General features: G+C 39.3%; 1 protein-coding gene across 7 annotated transcripts in view; it reads left to right on the forward strand.

Moving 5' to 3' along the window:
* SASH1 (SAM and SH3 domain containing 1) overlaps nt 1-15,765 on the forward strand; it is a 540,217-nt gene that overhangs the window by 486,790 nt on the left and 37,662 nt on the right. For 5 of the 7 annotated variants that reach the window (XM_071806401.1, XM_065833555.2, XM_071806404.1 and 2 more), the window contains exons 5-8: nt 3,728-3,768; nt 5,267-5,353; nt 6,671-6,783; nt 8,233-8,334. In XM_071806401.1, the coding sequence (XP_071662502.1) occupies nt 3,728-3,768; nt 5,267-5,353; nt 6,671-6,783; nt 8,233-8,334 (343 nt within the window). The remainder of the gene's footprint in view (nt 1-3,727; nt 3,769-5,266; nt 5,354-6,670; nt 6,784-8,232; nt 8,335-15,765) is intronic. The other 2 variants (XM_071806402.1, XM_065833553.2) reach the window with 1 other exon arrangement.

A 15,765-nucleotide genomic window follows, 5' to 3' on the forward strand; every position in this document is an offset into this window, starting at 1 on the left:
ACTGTTGGAAGTTTGTCCAAATAGGAAATGTTAACTCCTCCTTTCTAATTTCTTTCCAGCTTAAGTCTACTTGTTCCTGTGCCTGATTTATTAAGAGGCATTAATTAATTTTCTTGCAGCTTTCAGTTTTGACAGGCAGAACAGGCAAACCTTTTCTAGCTTTCTCTCATAAGATAAGCTGTCCAGTTCCCAGACTATTCTAATAGTTTTTCTCTTTACCGCTTCTGCTTTGAATTCATTTTATTGAGAATGAGTAATGATGGTTGTACAGCTATTCCCTTATATATTTACTCTTTGTACTGCCACTGGAATTTCCCATCCTTATGCCTTTTTAACATGTTAGCTTTGTCTCAGTCGTCCTTTTTCAGTTGATATCCCCAGATACTCTGTCATTTACAAATGTTCATCACTTGAAAGACTGACTTTTGTGTCAGTCCTGTTTGTGGACTTGCACATTTTAGCATTGAATGTAAACTCATTTCTGTTAAGTCAGTCTTTCTAATCAGCTAATTCCTGGTCCAGGTTCTCCACTCTGTTGCTACTAAATTTCGTGTCACTGATCACTGAGTGGTCTGATGTAATTTACTAAGCTCCACTGAAACTCATCTCTCTAAGGCATTAATATTTATTTACTCCCCAAAGTAGCTCTCTTTTTAGATTATCTATTGTGTTGCCTATTTTTTTCCTCTCATTTGTTTATTTTGGCCGTTTGGCTCCAAAAGATCAAAAATATCAGCCTAGAGATGGTTTTGAAATTGTGAGAGTAATGGATTAAAGTTTTGACCCCTTCTGCAGCTTGCTTCCAGAGATTGTGGGTTGATAAGAGAGTACTTCTTCCCTCTAGCCACGAATCTTTTTTCTTCCTTCTTGCCTGGACATATACCCATACATTTCTTCTGCTATATGGTGTGACAGAGTACGTTTCATGTGAAAGCTTGCTAATGAAGTTGTACATCAGATCACAACAAAAATGAAGGCCTCCACGGTGGAGTAATGGCATTTGGCTCCCTTTCAGACACGCAGGGCTGAAACTTCTGCCAAGTGTCGCTGCATCATTAACTTTCAGTGCAAGTTATCAGTCTATGAATGGAAGAACACAAATCACGTTCAGTGCACGTTCACAGAGGAGCTGCAGATTTAGCAGAGTAAGGGAGTGTTACTGGCAAATCAAACACACAGTGACTCTGAGGTACTCAGGAATTTTTCACCAGACATCTAGGAAGTAAAACTCTTTATTTCACCGAGGATTTTTAAGCATCAGAGTTGTCTGGTGGAACTAAAAAGCAAGTGCTTTATCAGGCTCCATGTGGTAGATTTTGTTGGCATTTCCACCTCTTCAGAACAGCTGTTGGCATTTTCAAGGTCAGCCCAGGCATGGAAGATTTTCTCTTTGGGGAATGCATGAAATGATAATTGGAATTTGCATCCTCTGATGAAACTCAACATAGTTCTTAAATCAGTTATAAATGAGAAGGTGGTCTGCTTGCTGTGGATCCTGCTCTTCTCCTCGCCCCCTCTAGTTCACGCACATCAGAATTTTGCTCCTACTGCTCTTCCCCTTCTCTGGAGGCCAGTGTGTGAGGAGTTGGTGGCCTCAGGCTAATTCCCAGTGAACAGACGTCCACATCACAAGCGTTGCCGCTACACCTGCTACTTACTTGCATCGTTGTTGGCAACTGTGCAAGAGAAGAAAAGGATTAAAATGGATTTGTATGCTGAGGAGTGCAAGAGGCTGATTTCTCTAGTGAGACAAAGTTCTGATGATTAGCAGATTTCATTTTCTAAGTATGGTGATTTGAGGCATTCAATGGATACTAGATTAATTTAAGATAAATGCTTGATGGGTGAGATCTGTCCTCGAGTGCAAAATATACAGTGGATTAATTCTGTCAGTTCTAACAGAACTTGGCTGTCTTTTGCTTGGTTGTCTCCATATACAAGTCCACATACTTTTAGTCTGATTTACCTTTATTGAGAAAAATACTAGCTGACAACTTTACTTTTAAGTGTCTAGATGAAATCCCAGCCCTGTTGAAAGTCTTTAAATTTTGACACTGGCTTTTCTAGAGTTTTTAGCCAGAAAGTATGTGGCTTGTTTCTCCTGCATTTCTTACACAAGTTTCTTAAAACCTAAACATTTGGTGGCATATCATTAACTTTTTTCCCTTCAAGGTTAAACTTTATCAGCAAGGAAAAAAATTTCTCCCTCTGCCTGATACACTACAAATCTGAAACTAGGTTGCTTCAATTGGTTTGCAGTTTGTGCTGGATGAATTTTCTGATCGGTCTGAGGTTGAGGGAGGTTACATTTCAGAGCTTCTCTGTGCCAAACCCTCCTTGTCTAGATGAATTACTAAATCAAACTGAAACTTCATACTGTCTCATTTCCGCTTTAGTGATGTCTTTGCAAATTGATAAGCATGTTTTTCATGCTTACAAAATGTTGGCCAGTAATTTGCTTACATCTTCTAAACTCTGAACTGGCTTGAACTAAAATTTTCGTTGAAGTGGTTTTCTAAATTGATCAAAAACTCTTCATTGCCCTCTTCTGGGAGTCTAAGAAAACGCAAGGAGCCCATGCAAACACTGAGGACAGCAACGAGAGTGTGGATTGTGTGTGTTATTATATGGCCTCATTCAAAGAACGATTTGGCTTGAGGTCTTCTGGGTGTGCTGGGGTACGCGTGTTTCTGCTCTGTGTGGCTGCAGCACAACCACTGCACAACGGGCCTTTGTCCTGCTGTGGGCCGAGCTCTCGGCAAAGCCGCTGCTGCGGTGCTTTGCACTTGGAGCCTCCAGCAAAGCCGTTGCAGCTGGCAGAAGTCATTTCACCAGCTTGGCACAGCTTGGTTAAATAGCGATTCCCATAGTAAGGCTTCAAATAATTGCACAAGATTTAGTAATTTCTATTAGCTCCATTTATACAGACAGAAAAAAGGCAATGAAGGGGGGTGATGTCTCACCAGAGATCCCACAATGTACCATTGACACAGAGTTGGAATCCATTATGGAAGACTAGTTCAATGAACATAAAGACCAAGAACAAAACATTTGCTTACTATTTTAGTGGGTTGTTTTGTGAAGTCCATGCTCTGTTAAAATAAGTCTCTTCAGCTTGCTTTTGAGGAAGGAAGTACACACTGGTGGGAAAGCACACGGAAGGGTATCAGGAGAAAGAAGCTGCAGTCTTCACTCATGTGTGGTCACAACTCATAGTGTAGACAAGCCTTTTTCACCTTGTCTCTAAATCTCTACTCCTTGCTTCTACGCAGTGGCTTCTGAAAGTTTAATAAGCGCGTATTTATAAAGGATTTTCAGATAGAAAACAAATAGGCCAAAAACTGTTATACAGCAGAACAAATACAGCATCCCCATGCTGCAGTTTCTAAGGTAGCCAAATTACCATTTTACAAATGGAAAGGAGGAAAGAATCTGAAAAAGTGTTTTTCTGCAGGATCCCTAGATTCTTTTGCCGTAACCATAGCTTTCTGTCAGTATATATTTTTTCCGTACTCGTCACACGAGGCATGTTTAAGAGGGAAACTGGGTTGCTGTGGTCAGACCAGTGGGTTCAGTTTTTGTTTCCAGCTTGCTGTGTCGGGAAGAAAAAGGAAGAGAAAACAGCTCATGATAGATTGTTTGGAAACTATGATTTACTGTAATCAGACAGCTCCCATGAAACGCGAGAAGCCTGCATCAGTAAGTTCATTTCTCTTTTTTGTCCTAGGCTTTCCATTCATAAATCAAGTTCGGAAGAAGGCTCTGTAGGTCAGTATATTTCATTTTATTTGATACTCCTATGGAATTCTTAAGGAGGTTTTGAGTTTTACTTGTGCTGGGAAGTGAAGGGCTGCGTAAACACAATGCTGACAGAAGTCAGCAGCACTGGTGTGTGTGTGGAGAGTGAGCCTCAGTAGCTTTAAGCTAAATGCTGCGTGTCTTGGTAATCGCTGAGACTGCTCAGCCAGCATTGTCATGTGATAAATATGCATCTTTTGACTTTTTATTTTGAATTTCAAATGTCTGCACATTAGAACATTGCTAGCCTATCTGTTTCTATTCTGAAAATTGCCACCACCAGTGAATAACTGGGCTTTTTGTTATTTTTGTTCATGTCATGCCAGAGTCTCTTCCTTTGTTTCTGAAATATTTTGCATTCTTAAATATGTATTTGTTTTCCATTGTATTTCACTTGTGGATTGTTTTGGTTTTTGGTTTTGTTTTTTAACTTACTATAATTAGTTCATATTGCTATTCTAACTTATTACTTGAGCTGATATATTTCTGGAGGTTTTTCTGTTTGCTTCTTTTTTTTTTTCCCTAGGGACATTTTCACAGTCTAAACTTCAGAAAGTCAGTAAACCTAGCTCTGTATCTTCTAGGGTGAGATCCAAAATGCTATTGTCACATACTGAAGCACAGTGGCACATTATAAACTGTGTTCCTTTGAATTTTTCAAAAGAAGAGGGATGAAGCAGCTCTTTATCAGTAGCATTTCTGCCAGATCGGGCACAGAATGTTCTCTTGGAGATGGAATAAACTTTCTGTCATGTGCCTTGGTTAATTCAACAGAACACAGTTATATGCCCTACCTTGAGCCAGGTCCTGTTTCTGTTTTAGAACAAATTATTTACTTCTGGGTCATCAAGTCATATGAGGATCTGATATGGACATGGAGACCCAGCCTTGTAGAGTACAAGCATACAGAGAGCAAGAGTCAGATGTAGCTGATGCTCTCAAAATTTCTCAGGCCAAGCAGTAGAATGTGCGTGTGTATGCATGTGTGTGCACATTTTTATATATGTAAAATATTTCTTTTCTGTATACATACACATGCATATTAAAAAATTCATTATCTGAGTTGTGGCTTAAGCTGCATAATTGTGGTTCAGTTAAAGAGAATAAACCAACAAAATACTTAAAAAACTCTTCCAGACTTGACATTAACAACTCGACACATATCAAAATGAATGCAAAATATTTTCTGTTTATAATTCAAAATATGTAAGTTACTGGCTTATCTCAGTCCTCTATAGCATTGGCAATTATAAAAGAATGTGCATTTCCCTGAAATAGCTACATCAGCATAGTTCAAGTACAGAACAAATCAAGAAAAACGGAAAAAATGGGATTTGTTTGTTTGTTTGCTTTTGACTTAGAAAATACAACTTAATGCTTAAAAGGTTCTCTAGCATTTGCTAACTAATGTTTCTTTCTGAAATTCTTTTTCCCTTTCCCCTCATCCTCCCTCCCCACTCTTTTTTAGGGAAAGCAGACTGGAAAAAGAAAAATAAGTTTTTTTGGCAGAATTTCCGAAAGAACCAGAAAGGACTAATGAGGCAGACTTCAAAAGGTAACTCTTTTTTAAGGGCACATAACCTATCCATATAAAATAGAAGGAGCCAGTGTCACAGAGGAGTAAAATTCATTTGCAAGAGTGTGGCGGTTGGGGGTCTGTGGATCTGGAAGTGTTGCAGGGTTGGTTCATTGAGACAGGGCTCAGAAAGACAAGTCATGTTCTGTGAGACTGCAGGTGGGAGACTGGGGCGCCTTCAGTCCCAACTGCCAGTGATGGCAGGTGTGCAAAGTAATGCGGTTAATATTTATTTATAAATAATATCTGTAAATGAACAAGGTGCCTTTTTTTTTTTTCCCACCTGTTCATGCCTTGATGGGAGAAATGCTTATCTGTTTTAATTAGAAATATGTTTCTCCTTTCTTTGATTACTTTGCCATGTTTGCTTTAGGATTGAATCCAGGTTCTCATTGTACAAGATACTACAAGAAGGAGTAGTAAAAGGACATCTGGTGATTAGTGCAAATGTAGGATCAATACCACTGAAACTGTCAGGTGTCTTTCTCTAGTTCTTCTCCAAAAGATGCAGCTGTGCGTTGCTTTATGTATTTCTTTTCACACAGAAAATTCCTGTTTCCCCATGTCTGTCTGTTAGATCCTAGTGTTGCAAACAGATGTGTCTCCACGTCACCGTGTCTGTGTGCAGACGGATTGTAAAAGATGACAGGAGCCTGCTTAGGAGGTCAAAAAGGGGCACATTTACCCTCTCAGTTAAGTGTGGGTCCATGCTGGCTCTCAACGCACGTTATAATTGCCCGTGCTGACGTATGTGCCAAGCACATACCAAAAGGAGAGGTCCTGGAGTTGAGAGTTCCGGTGCATCCAGCACCCCGTGCCAGCACATTGGCCAATGAGGTAGCCTGGAGAGATGGTGGATCATGGCCACTCCGCAGCAGAGAGCTGCAAGGGCTCAACACACTGGTCCTGAAAAGGCTTCCCACCTGCTCCGGCAGCTGACAACAGCGTTCCTCAGGGCTGAGTGCAGGACTTCTGGTATTAGCACTTTCTCTTTTGATCCTGGTTTTTCAGGGCCAATAACTGTGTGATGACAGTCACTTTATTTCTCCTTGTCACATTCTCTTGCTTTCGATGTCAAAGTAGACTTAGTTTTCTAGTGCTAATTTACTTCCTTTTTGTGCTCAGTTACTTCCAAATAATTGTACTGTGAGCCTGCTCTGGGGACGGTCTGTTTCTGGCCAGCCAGGTCCACGTGGCATCCAGATTTCAGACACCGGGTAAAATCCGGTTTCAATGTACGCTGCTCTATGCATGACCTCTTACACATTCTTGTTATCTCTGTGCTTTTTCCTGCAGGAGAGGATGTAGGGTATGTGGCTAGTGAGATCACAATGAGTGATGAAGAACGGATCCAGCTGATGATGATGGTCAAGGAGAAGATGATCACCATTGAGGAAGCACTTGCCAGGGTATGATATGTTCATGCTTCAGTTTCCTTGAGAAACATGTTTTAGGATGTGGGACATACCAATTTGGAGTTTTCATTTGCTCAGAAAACATAGAAGGGTGAGAAAGCCTGCCTATTTGTCCCATTGTACTAGGTAGCTTCAAGTTTTGATGAGCTTGCCTTATTTGTTTCAGAACACATATATTTCTTATTATTTTCCTGCTGCTAATGGCTGAAGAGCAGTTTGGTTGAAGGCTTCAATTTTCATCAATTACAAATTTTGAAAATACCAACATTTAAGCTAAAAGTTCTTCTGCTAGTTTCTTAGCCAAAAAGGTGAGGTTTTATTTTAATAGCCTTCAAGAAAACATATTCAGACATTGTTGGCATTTGACATTAAAACCAAGACAGACATATTTTTTTATAAGTACAGTGGCTGTCACAAGTGTTTCTTTATAAATCTTAATAAACCAAAAGAAAAAAATAATTACAAGGTGGTGTATTTGTGAAGCAATAGGACTGAGATTTTAATTGCTCAGGAACCAGAAGATCAGTGTTGAATTTCCACATCACTTTTGATTTGGTACCCTTGTTCAAAATACTGTGATGGAACACAGGGTTTTCTGTATGGGCCCCATTAGAGCTACAGAAAGCATGGGATCATGAAGCATAGATCATGAATTGACCCTCAGATAAATTTCTGTACTGACATAATGCATCTTGAAATATATATATGTTATTGTCTGAAGAAAATATTGCTTTGTTGGGAATCATATAATGGAAAAAAAAAAGCAAAATTCTAAAATTACTGGGTGGTAATTTTGGAAATTCATTTTCTGCTCTGCTGTTAAAAATTTTGCGGAGTGGATTGTAACTAGTCTGTATGGTTCATATATGTACTAGTATGGTTTCCCCCTAGTGGTCTGAGCTACTAGCAGCAACTTTTTTGTTGTTTGTAGTATGATCATTTCTTGACGATCCTCTCAAAAGTGTGACTCCAGTAGGGTTAGTTTTATGTCTTAAACCTTTATCTGGAAAATGGGAAAGATGGTCTTTTGTTTTAAAATGATAAAAGATGATTCCTAGTCTTCCTGTGGATCCTTTATGAAGGAAATTGTCAGGCTAATGAGATTTAGTCAGTCCACTGTAAACTGTGCCTTTAAGGTGGGGAGCCATAATTTATATTTTATCAATGACAATTCATCAAAATTTGGTATTTACATATCACTTCCTTTTAAGAAAAAAAAATCTCAGCATTAAAACTTGCCATTCTAAAGCAAATTAATTTATTTTGAACAAGTGAGATGTGCGATGCGAAAGTTCTGTTTTTCCCAGTTCCACAATCATATGGGAAGGGGCTGCGGGAAACACAACACGACACCACTGAAAAGACATTAAGTCTTGCTGTTTTACTGGAGATTGACAGCTGCTTCTCACTGGAAGATGTTCTTGCTGTGTTTTCAAATTTCAGCTGAAGGAGTATGAAGCCCAGCACAGGCAGTCGAGCACTGTAGATACTACAGAATGGCCTGATGGTTCTTACTCAGCATTTGATGGCTCTTCCAATTGTAATGTAAGTACCTGTCTTTCTGATATAGTTTCCCAATATCATTTGATATTTAAGTTTGAGTTTGGTTTGGGTTTTTTTTCAGTACAGAATTATCCTGATCTACCTGGTGATTTCTGTAATAGAAAATATATAATTCGATGTTGTGATGATATGTTCTGTCTGCAGAAAATCTTTTATGTGGATTTTAAAACTTCAAGGTCTGCTGTCATAGACTTTAATGGTCTTTTTGTACAATGTCTTTCTTCCCTTTTATTTTTTAAATCTGGTCCTTTGCTACTGAGCTTTTGAAACACAAGTGATCCCAAGCAAAAATGCCCATGTTCCAAAATGCCCAGAAAAAGTTTTTTAAGTTGTTTAGAGGGAACTCTTTTACTTTGCTGGTTCACAGTAACTGAGAAGCAGAGTTTCTCAGGCCTTGCTAGCCCTTGTTGATACGTTCTGCATGAGGGTCTGGCTAAGTCCTGGCTGCCTGCTGCTTTCACACAGTTCTATCTCTGCATTTGCTAACTCTCAGCCCAGAGAGTTTGCAGTTTACTTCTGAGCTGGGTAGCTTCTGTTGTTTTTATGGGCACCAGACAGTCTTTGTGTCATGCCATGCTGAATTAATTAATTTTTCCTTCCAAGTATCTTCATTTGACTGAGTAGTTTATTCCACTTCATTTCTCTAATTGAAAGCTCACAGATAAATCTTAGAGAAGAACACATTCGGCTGTCAAATCCAAGCTCTTTGTAACCCATATAATTGAATCATGGCGTTTTGAGACCATTGATTGATTTATTTATTTTATTGTCAATGGAATTTCCTGCTAACTGTAGCAGACAATTAGCTTCTCCTCCATAAATGAAAAGAGGAATGCTATGTCATTTTGTGAGATGTTTAAAATATTTTGTGGTGGAGAAAGACTTTCTTGTTTGTATTCAAAAAAATGTGTCCATCTTTAGCTAGATGGAAGCAGAGGTGGACTGATGTTGCCTTAAATCAGAAATGTGCAAAGAATGGACAAGGAAGGGTCGTGACTCTTCTGCACTGATTGCTTAGCTGGCTGAAAGATGTCTTGGTCTTTTCCTCATTAGTATTTATAGCCTGAACTTTCCCTCCTTAAGGCCTTTGGCTAAGGTACCTGTTGCAAAAAAAGGCTCTAAACTCTCACCATGGTCAAATCTCAGAAGGAAACTGAATTTCTCTCTTAAATCCTCTGATAGTGCTTTTTGCTTGTGTTGAAGTTACTGAAAGCTGTATGTACCTCTGAGGACTGAACATGACTCAATATTTGCTCCCTAATGGAATGACTTGGCACCTTTTCTGTAAAATTATTTCCCTAAGCCATCTTTGCACTTTGAGCCAAGAACTCTGCTGCCTGTCTCTGCTGTTCTGCTGGGATATGAACCATCTTCCTCCTGACTTCAACAGGGAATCTCTATTCCATCACTGTAGATAGCTCTCAAGATTTTTTACTCTTCCTTGTAGCTTTTTACCTGGTTCCATTTAACAGAAACCATGAAACTGCTTGCCTTTGAGGGAAAAGCAGATCATTTGCAGAAGTGAAACTTCATGTTAGAACATAAGTCAGCTTGGCTTCTTTTTTTTGTGGACAAGAAAGAAACTAGGGTTAACTGGGGTAACTGGGGTGAAAGACTGGGCTATAATTGACATGCAAGAGGGGAAAAACAAACAGTGCAATGTATCAGATATGTCTAGAGGTTAGGGTGTGTGCTCACCCAGAGTGTTTTGCCAAGGGATCTCTCTATTAATCTAAAATGATCAACTTTTGAGAGGTGCAAAGGTGATTCTGTTTTCAAGCCCTTTCTTTGACAAATGGTTTGACTTTCAGTGCCACTTATGTGAGCTGTACTCTGTGAATTTGGAACCTCAGCTTAAAACTACCCCACTTATTTTACAGAGGCCGCAAAGCAAAGATAGTTTCCATCTATTGAAAACATTCTGTTAGGTAGCCCGCTGCCTTCTAACCTCAGAATGTAATTGAAAATATGAGTCACTGAAACTGAAGCTTCTGGTTTTAATTAAAACTCCTTGGGCAAGGGCTTTTCTGGTTCTGCTGGCATTTTTTCTGTTTTCTGTTTTTTTCAGTCTTATGGCCAAATTGTTACTAGACAAGTTTTAATGGAACATTGTGATCATACTTGATCATTTTGTAAACATTTTGTGCACATGAATGATAAAAGCGAATTGCAGATTGGGCAAATTTAGGAAAAGATATTTTTTTTTCGGTTGCTATACATTTGTTTGGTAACCTTAGGGTTTTAAGTGATATCAAGACACTAGTATAACAGGTTTTATTTCCTTCTCATTTTACCTTTGCAGGCAGAGAGACCTGCTGGTAGTTAGGAGGACTTAGGATGAGTCACTAGGTTTTTGTGGAGAATCTTGGTCTAGCTTTGCCTAATGACTAAATTTCAGAACAAATCAAAACAAAAAAAAGGTAGAATCTAAGTAATTAAGCAATCAGAGAATCTAAAAATGAAGGCAGAATGTCTGGAGTATTCCAAGGGTTTAAGTACTCCATTGCTTTGAAGTCAACTCTGCCCACAGCATAAGAACAGCCACCTACAAGATAACATCTATGGAGTAAATATTATTAGTTGTTGTCATTTTCCTTTTTAGGAAAAAAAAAATATGACCTTTTTTTTTTTTTTAAAGCTGTACGGCTGTCATGTGTTTATGACTAACATCACTGGTGTTGATCTTTAACTCATTTTAAAGATTGATTTAAGAATTCTTTTTCCTAACTCTTCCTCTTTTAAATTACTGTACCAGGAAGCAAAAACTTGCATTTCGAACCCTTACAAGACTAAACTTTAAAGATGAACCACCAAAGACTGAAGGGTCATCCTCTTGTATATCCTGTTTGTTCTTAAAACAAGCAAACAAACAAAGGCATTGCCAAGGCAGTAGGTGACCTGGTTCTCTGCCCCTGGAGCACTTCATAGCTTTCAATCTTACTACTGTGGTCCCTTTGTTTCACAACAAAGTATGTGTGTTATTTATTTGCTAATGTGGGAGTGTTGTTGAAACTGTTTTTCTTTTTAGTCAGTTGTATCAAAAGTCTAAAATGCCTCATCATTTTTTTACAAATTTATTTCTGAATATTTATATTTCATCTCTGTTGGAATGAGGCCTGCTCACAGTAACACTAGACAAGTTTTCATTGCTTTGTGCCAAGTGCTGGGATGTAAAGCAGGTGCAGATTACAAATGGATCCTTTTCTGGATTTTAGATAAGGGCCTATTTGTCCTCAGGATTCAGAAAGTCCAGGGAAAGAGAGGACTTCAAAATTCTATCACATTCCTTCTTTACACTGATGTGCCTGTTGTGCTTTTTAGAGATAGAAGCTCGTTTGATAACTTTTCGGTGCTGAAATTCTCAGTTCATCTACACCAGGGCTGCTTTGTCCCCAGAGCCCTGCTGGTACAACTCCAGCCCAGCTTAGGAGAAACCAGTATAAATCTTTCCCTGTGTCCTCTGCTGAAAGACTGCTGATTGGTACCAGTGGATGTGTTTGGTGCGGGAGTGGGGGAAAGGAGAGAATCAGGAGAGAGGTAGTGACAGAAGTGTGTATCATACCTGTGGTGTCACTGAAACAAACCACTAATTAACTTTGCTGGCAGTTTCTCCAGATGCAAGTTAAATGAAGTTGCAATTATGCCTAGACTGAGTTGTTTTGTTGGTCTCATCAGGCTTCTGTGTTTCAGTTTTGATCAGCGGATAATGGTCAGCCATCCAGAGCTCATTAATGTGAGTTTCCAGGCCAGCTTTTGTTTGAAGGGAGTCACAGTGGCCTCTGCCACGCTCCTCCGAGACCTCCCCACCTGCCACAAGGTGCTGAGCAGCCTCAGGAGAGAGGCCATAAAATTTATGAGCAGGGAGAACAGAAACAGCATCTTCCTCCCACAGTCTGGCCTGCAGGTGGGTGGTGGGAAGCCCACAGTGCTGTTTTACCTCCTTGCCCTCCCAATACCTCTTTACTCAGGGCTGGCAGCACAGCAGTGTTACCAGTAAGAAAATGGCACCCTCTTTGTTTTCACTGGGGAGAGTGGCAGCAATTGTGCAGACCTGGAGTTGTGCCATGCACGTCTGCATGTGCCAAGACGCTGATGCTGGGGAAAACCCCCCCTTATTTTGCCACCCTTTGCTGTCCTATACTAGTGCACTTCATAGAAGGCAGCAGCAAATCAAGTTCACACAGTGACAGCTCTAGCTGGTGTGTAGTAATCTTTACTTGCTTCTGTCCTTCATATTGTTTCCTGAGGACATTTTCATTTACCAAATCATTAAATGGGGCTAAAAGTTGAAAGGGTGTGCAGTATTGGATTTGTGTCTGCTACCATTATCAAAGGCAGAATAACAGACAAGAATGGACTTGGGGTCCTATTCATTTCAATCTGAGAGATGCTGAAGCTGTTGGATCAGGATTGTATTAGCTATGGTACAAAGCTGATTCTGACAAAAGGCGAAGTCTGGTAGAATTATCTCTGACTCACAACAGTCATTACTGCATTGTTTGGTAAGTGTGAAGAGTAGGTAGAAAAGAAATAATTACAGTATAACTTCTGTAGCACCAATTACCTCGAGAGTAAATCTAAGTGTAACTACAGCCAATCCACATTATTCAGCGTTATACCATATTTCAGCGATTCAGATTGTGGATGCTTTCTAAATGCAGCAATTTTTGAATTGATTTTTATTCATGTTACTGATAGCTTCTTAAAAACTTTAACCATTTGTTAACATTATCATTGCTCATACTACAGGACTGTTACAGTCATTACTCCATTGTTTGTTAAGCCCTTCTTTTGGTATAATCAGTTTAACTTGTTAGAACTTGGTAGAAGTAACCTCAGTATCAATGAAGACCAGAGTATGATGAGGTTTTGGTTGTTTGTTTTTTTATATTTCAGTAGTAGTGTTTAAACTGAAGCAAAATGGATACTTTGAGCATTTTGAAAGTCATGCACTATGTTAGCCTTGGTTTTCTGTTGTCACAGGACTTACCAGTTTTTTAAGTTATTTTTTTCCCACTGACCTCAGGGATGGTGTCCAGCACCTCTCAGTCAAAAGCTATTAGTGAAAGAATACAGCTTATTTTGTACAATCTTTCCCCCTTTTCTATGCATGTATAAGAGCAGGGTTTCCCATGGGTATAGTAGTATAAAAAACTTCATGAGAGAAACACAAATCATGGTTACAGTTCCCAGGACACAACAGAAAGTTTTTAAGGTCATTGCTGTGGAATGATGATAGCAAAGTAAGAGACCATCAATGTGTTTATATTTAGTTTTGTAGAATGCTCTAAGGAGTCTTTTACCTATTCGGTTTGAAAATTTCCAGAACGCTTTAGAATTTGCATGAGAAATGCATTTATTTAGGAATAAAACTGTATCACTTCTTTAAGCGTTACTTAACATGCAAGATTTGGCCATGTTGTCATCAGATACCACTTGGCTAGGCATGTGTCCCTGGTGGAACTAAACTTTGTCACCACAGGATTGTACTGAGCAGTCAACAGTAATGTAGTCCAAGTAAACCTCCCACTCTCTGCCAGTTGCTTCTGCGGATGTGAAGGCTGGATATAATTAGTCTGTCGTAAGGTCTTCGAGAAAATTCGTCCTGCTCTCATGACTCAGAGAGCCTACAGTAACACGTAGGCAGTGACTGTAATTAAGCATGTTCATAACCACTTCTGTTTTGACTGCTTTCAGACAAGCCCTGTTGACTGACTTAACCACAAAATGTTTGGCCACATAATTGGGAAGGCTGGGAGGTGGGAAGGCAAATTAATTTAATATTCATTCTAACACATTATTTGGCTTTTTTATACCTTTTTGCCTTTGGGCAGCTGCTTAATTTCTCTGCTAGAGGGTGGGGGATGGTTGTAACAGCTTTTTCCTATGACTTCCCCCAGCATGCATCAGCCAGCAGGAGATGCTGTAATCCATAATGTGGTTTCACTAGCCCCGTCTTTTGTAAGACCAAGCCTATTAAGTTGAAACAAAGCCTTGCTCAGTTCAAGAATTAGGAATCTCAAAAGCCATGTGTTTCACTGCCCTATTTGGCAGACCCAGGCTGAATAATCTTTACTTGTGGTACAATAGAAAATTTTAATTGTGCTCCTGTTAGTTACCACTTGCCCCTGCTCCCCACCACGGGTGTTTCCTTCCTTGCACTTAAGACCGTAACAATGATAGTTTGATTGTTTGAAAATACTATCAGAATGTGATTTAAATTTGTGATTTAAATTACTATACCCTTCAGTAAAGGGCTATCCTATTCTATTGTTTTTTCTTTTTTTTTCCTCTGATATGAATTTCACTGTATTTCATGTTGGTTTCCAGCAACAGTGCTGTACTCCATACATTAATAGTGCACCCTGCACCAAAGAACAGGGATTCTCCCCAGACCCTCTTAGACTTGCCAAAATACAAGATGTGTTTGAGAGTGCCTTGTTAGAAAATTGGAAAGGAATGCTGTATTGTAACAGATACAGGATAATGTAATGCAGAGCTTCATTCTGCCACATATACCTATGACAAGTGGTACATGAATACAGTTGTAATGTCATTAAAATTAATTATGCTAATCAGTGAGAGAAACACTTTGCTATGAGGAAATGGGTCTGGCTTGCAGATGCAAACATCGGCAATGTGCTTCTCTAAATTATTTAACAAAAACCTGGAAACAGTTAACATCTAGGAATTTGCCTAAGCAGCTATTCTAGTACCAAGACAGACCTCCTGGGAGAATTAAATTTTTGTTCTCTTGTTACTTATGACAAATATTTCCCACTAATTTCAGCAAGCAGTGTCGTCACCAGCTAATGTGTAATACATCTTTCACCAAAGTAGCCATTGGATGCTCCTTTGATTTCCTTCTAAGTAATCACAGACCAAACCCAGACTTGGGATTGTTTCCTTCAGCTTACCTGGGGAGGCTGATACTGCAACTGCTCATTTTAAACTCACACAGCCTTTATAATTCATCCACTTGCAGTTACTTAAGTCAAGGGGCAAAAACATTTATGACCTCTGTTAATTGTCTTGAAAATTTTGGAGGCCTTTATTCGTAACCTTAGGATATGATGTGCATTATCGCATATAAGCTTCGCACAGTTTTTTATAAGCAGCCTGTGCAAGGATTAGAGGTTTGTGAAACTTCCTTAATGTTACGCAAAACCTTCAAAACTCAAGTTGCAAGACCCAGACTTAGATCAATTTCACTCATGGCCATGAAATTTTAAGGGACTCTGGGATACATTTCAAGGAAGTCACTGTCATGTTTCACTTCGTGTGGGCTGGTATGTTATTGAAATTTGAGAACACTAGCTGGTTTTATCTGAGCCTTAGAATTTTCCTTAGGATTTTACATCGGAGTTTTGGAGCTGAAGTAATTCAAGGGTAAGAACTGCACCAGTAAATCAA

Source organism: Patagioenas fasciata, chromosome 3, assembly GCF_037038585.1.
Source record: "Patagioenas fasciata isolate bPatFas1 chromosome 3, bPatFas1.hap1, whole genome shotgun sequence".
NCBI lineage: Eukaryota > Metazoa > Chordata > Aves > Columbiformes > Columbidae > Patagioenas > Patagioenas fasciata.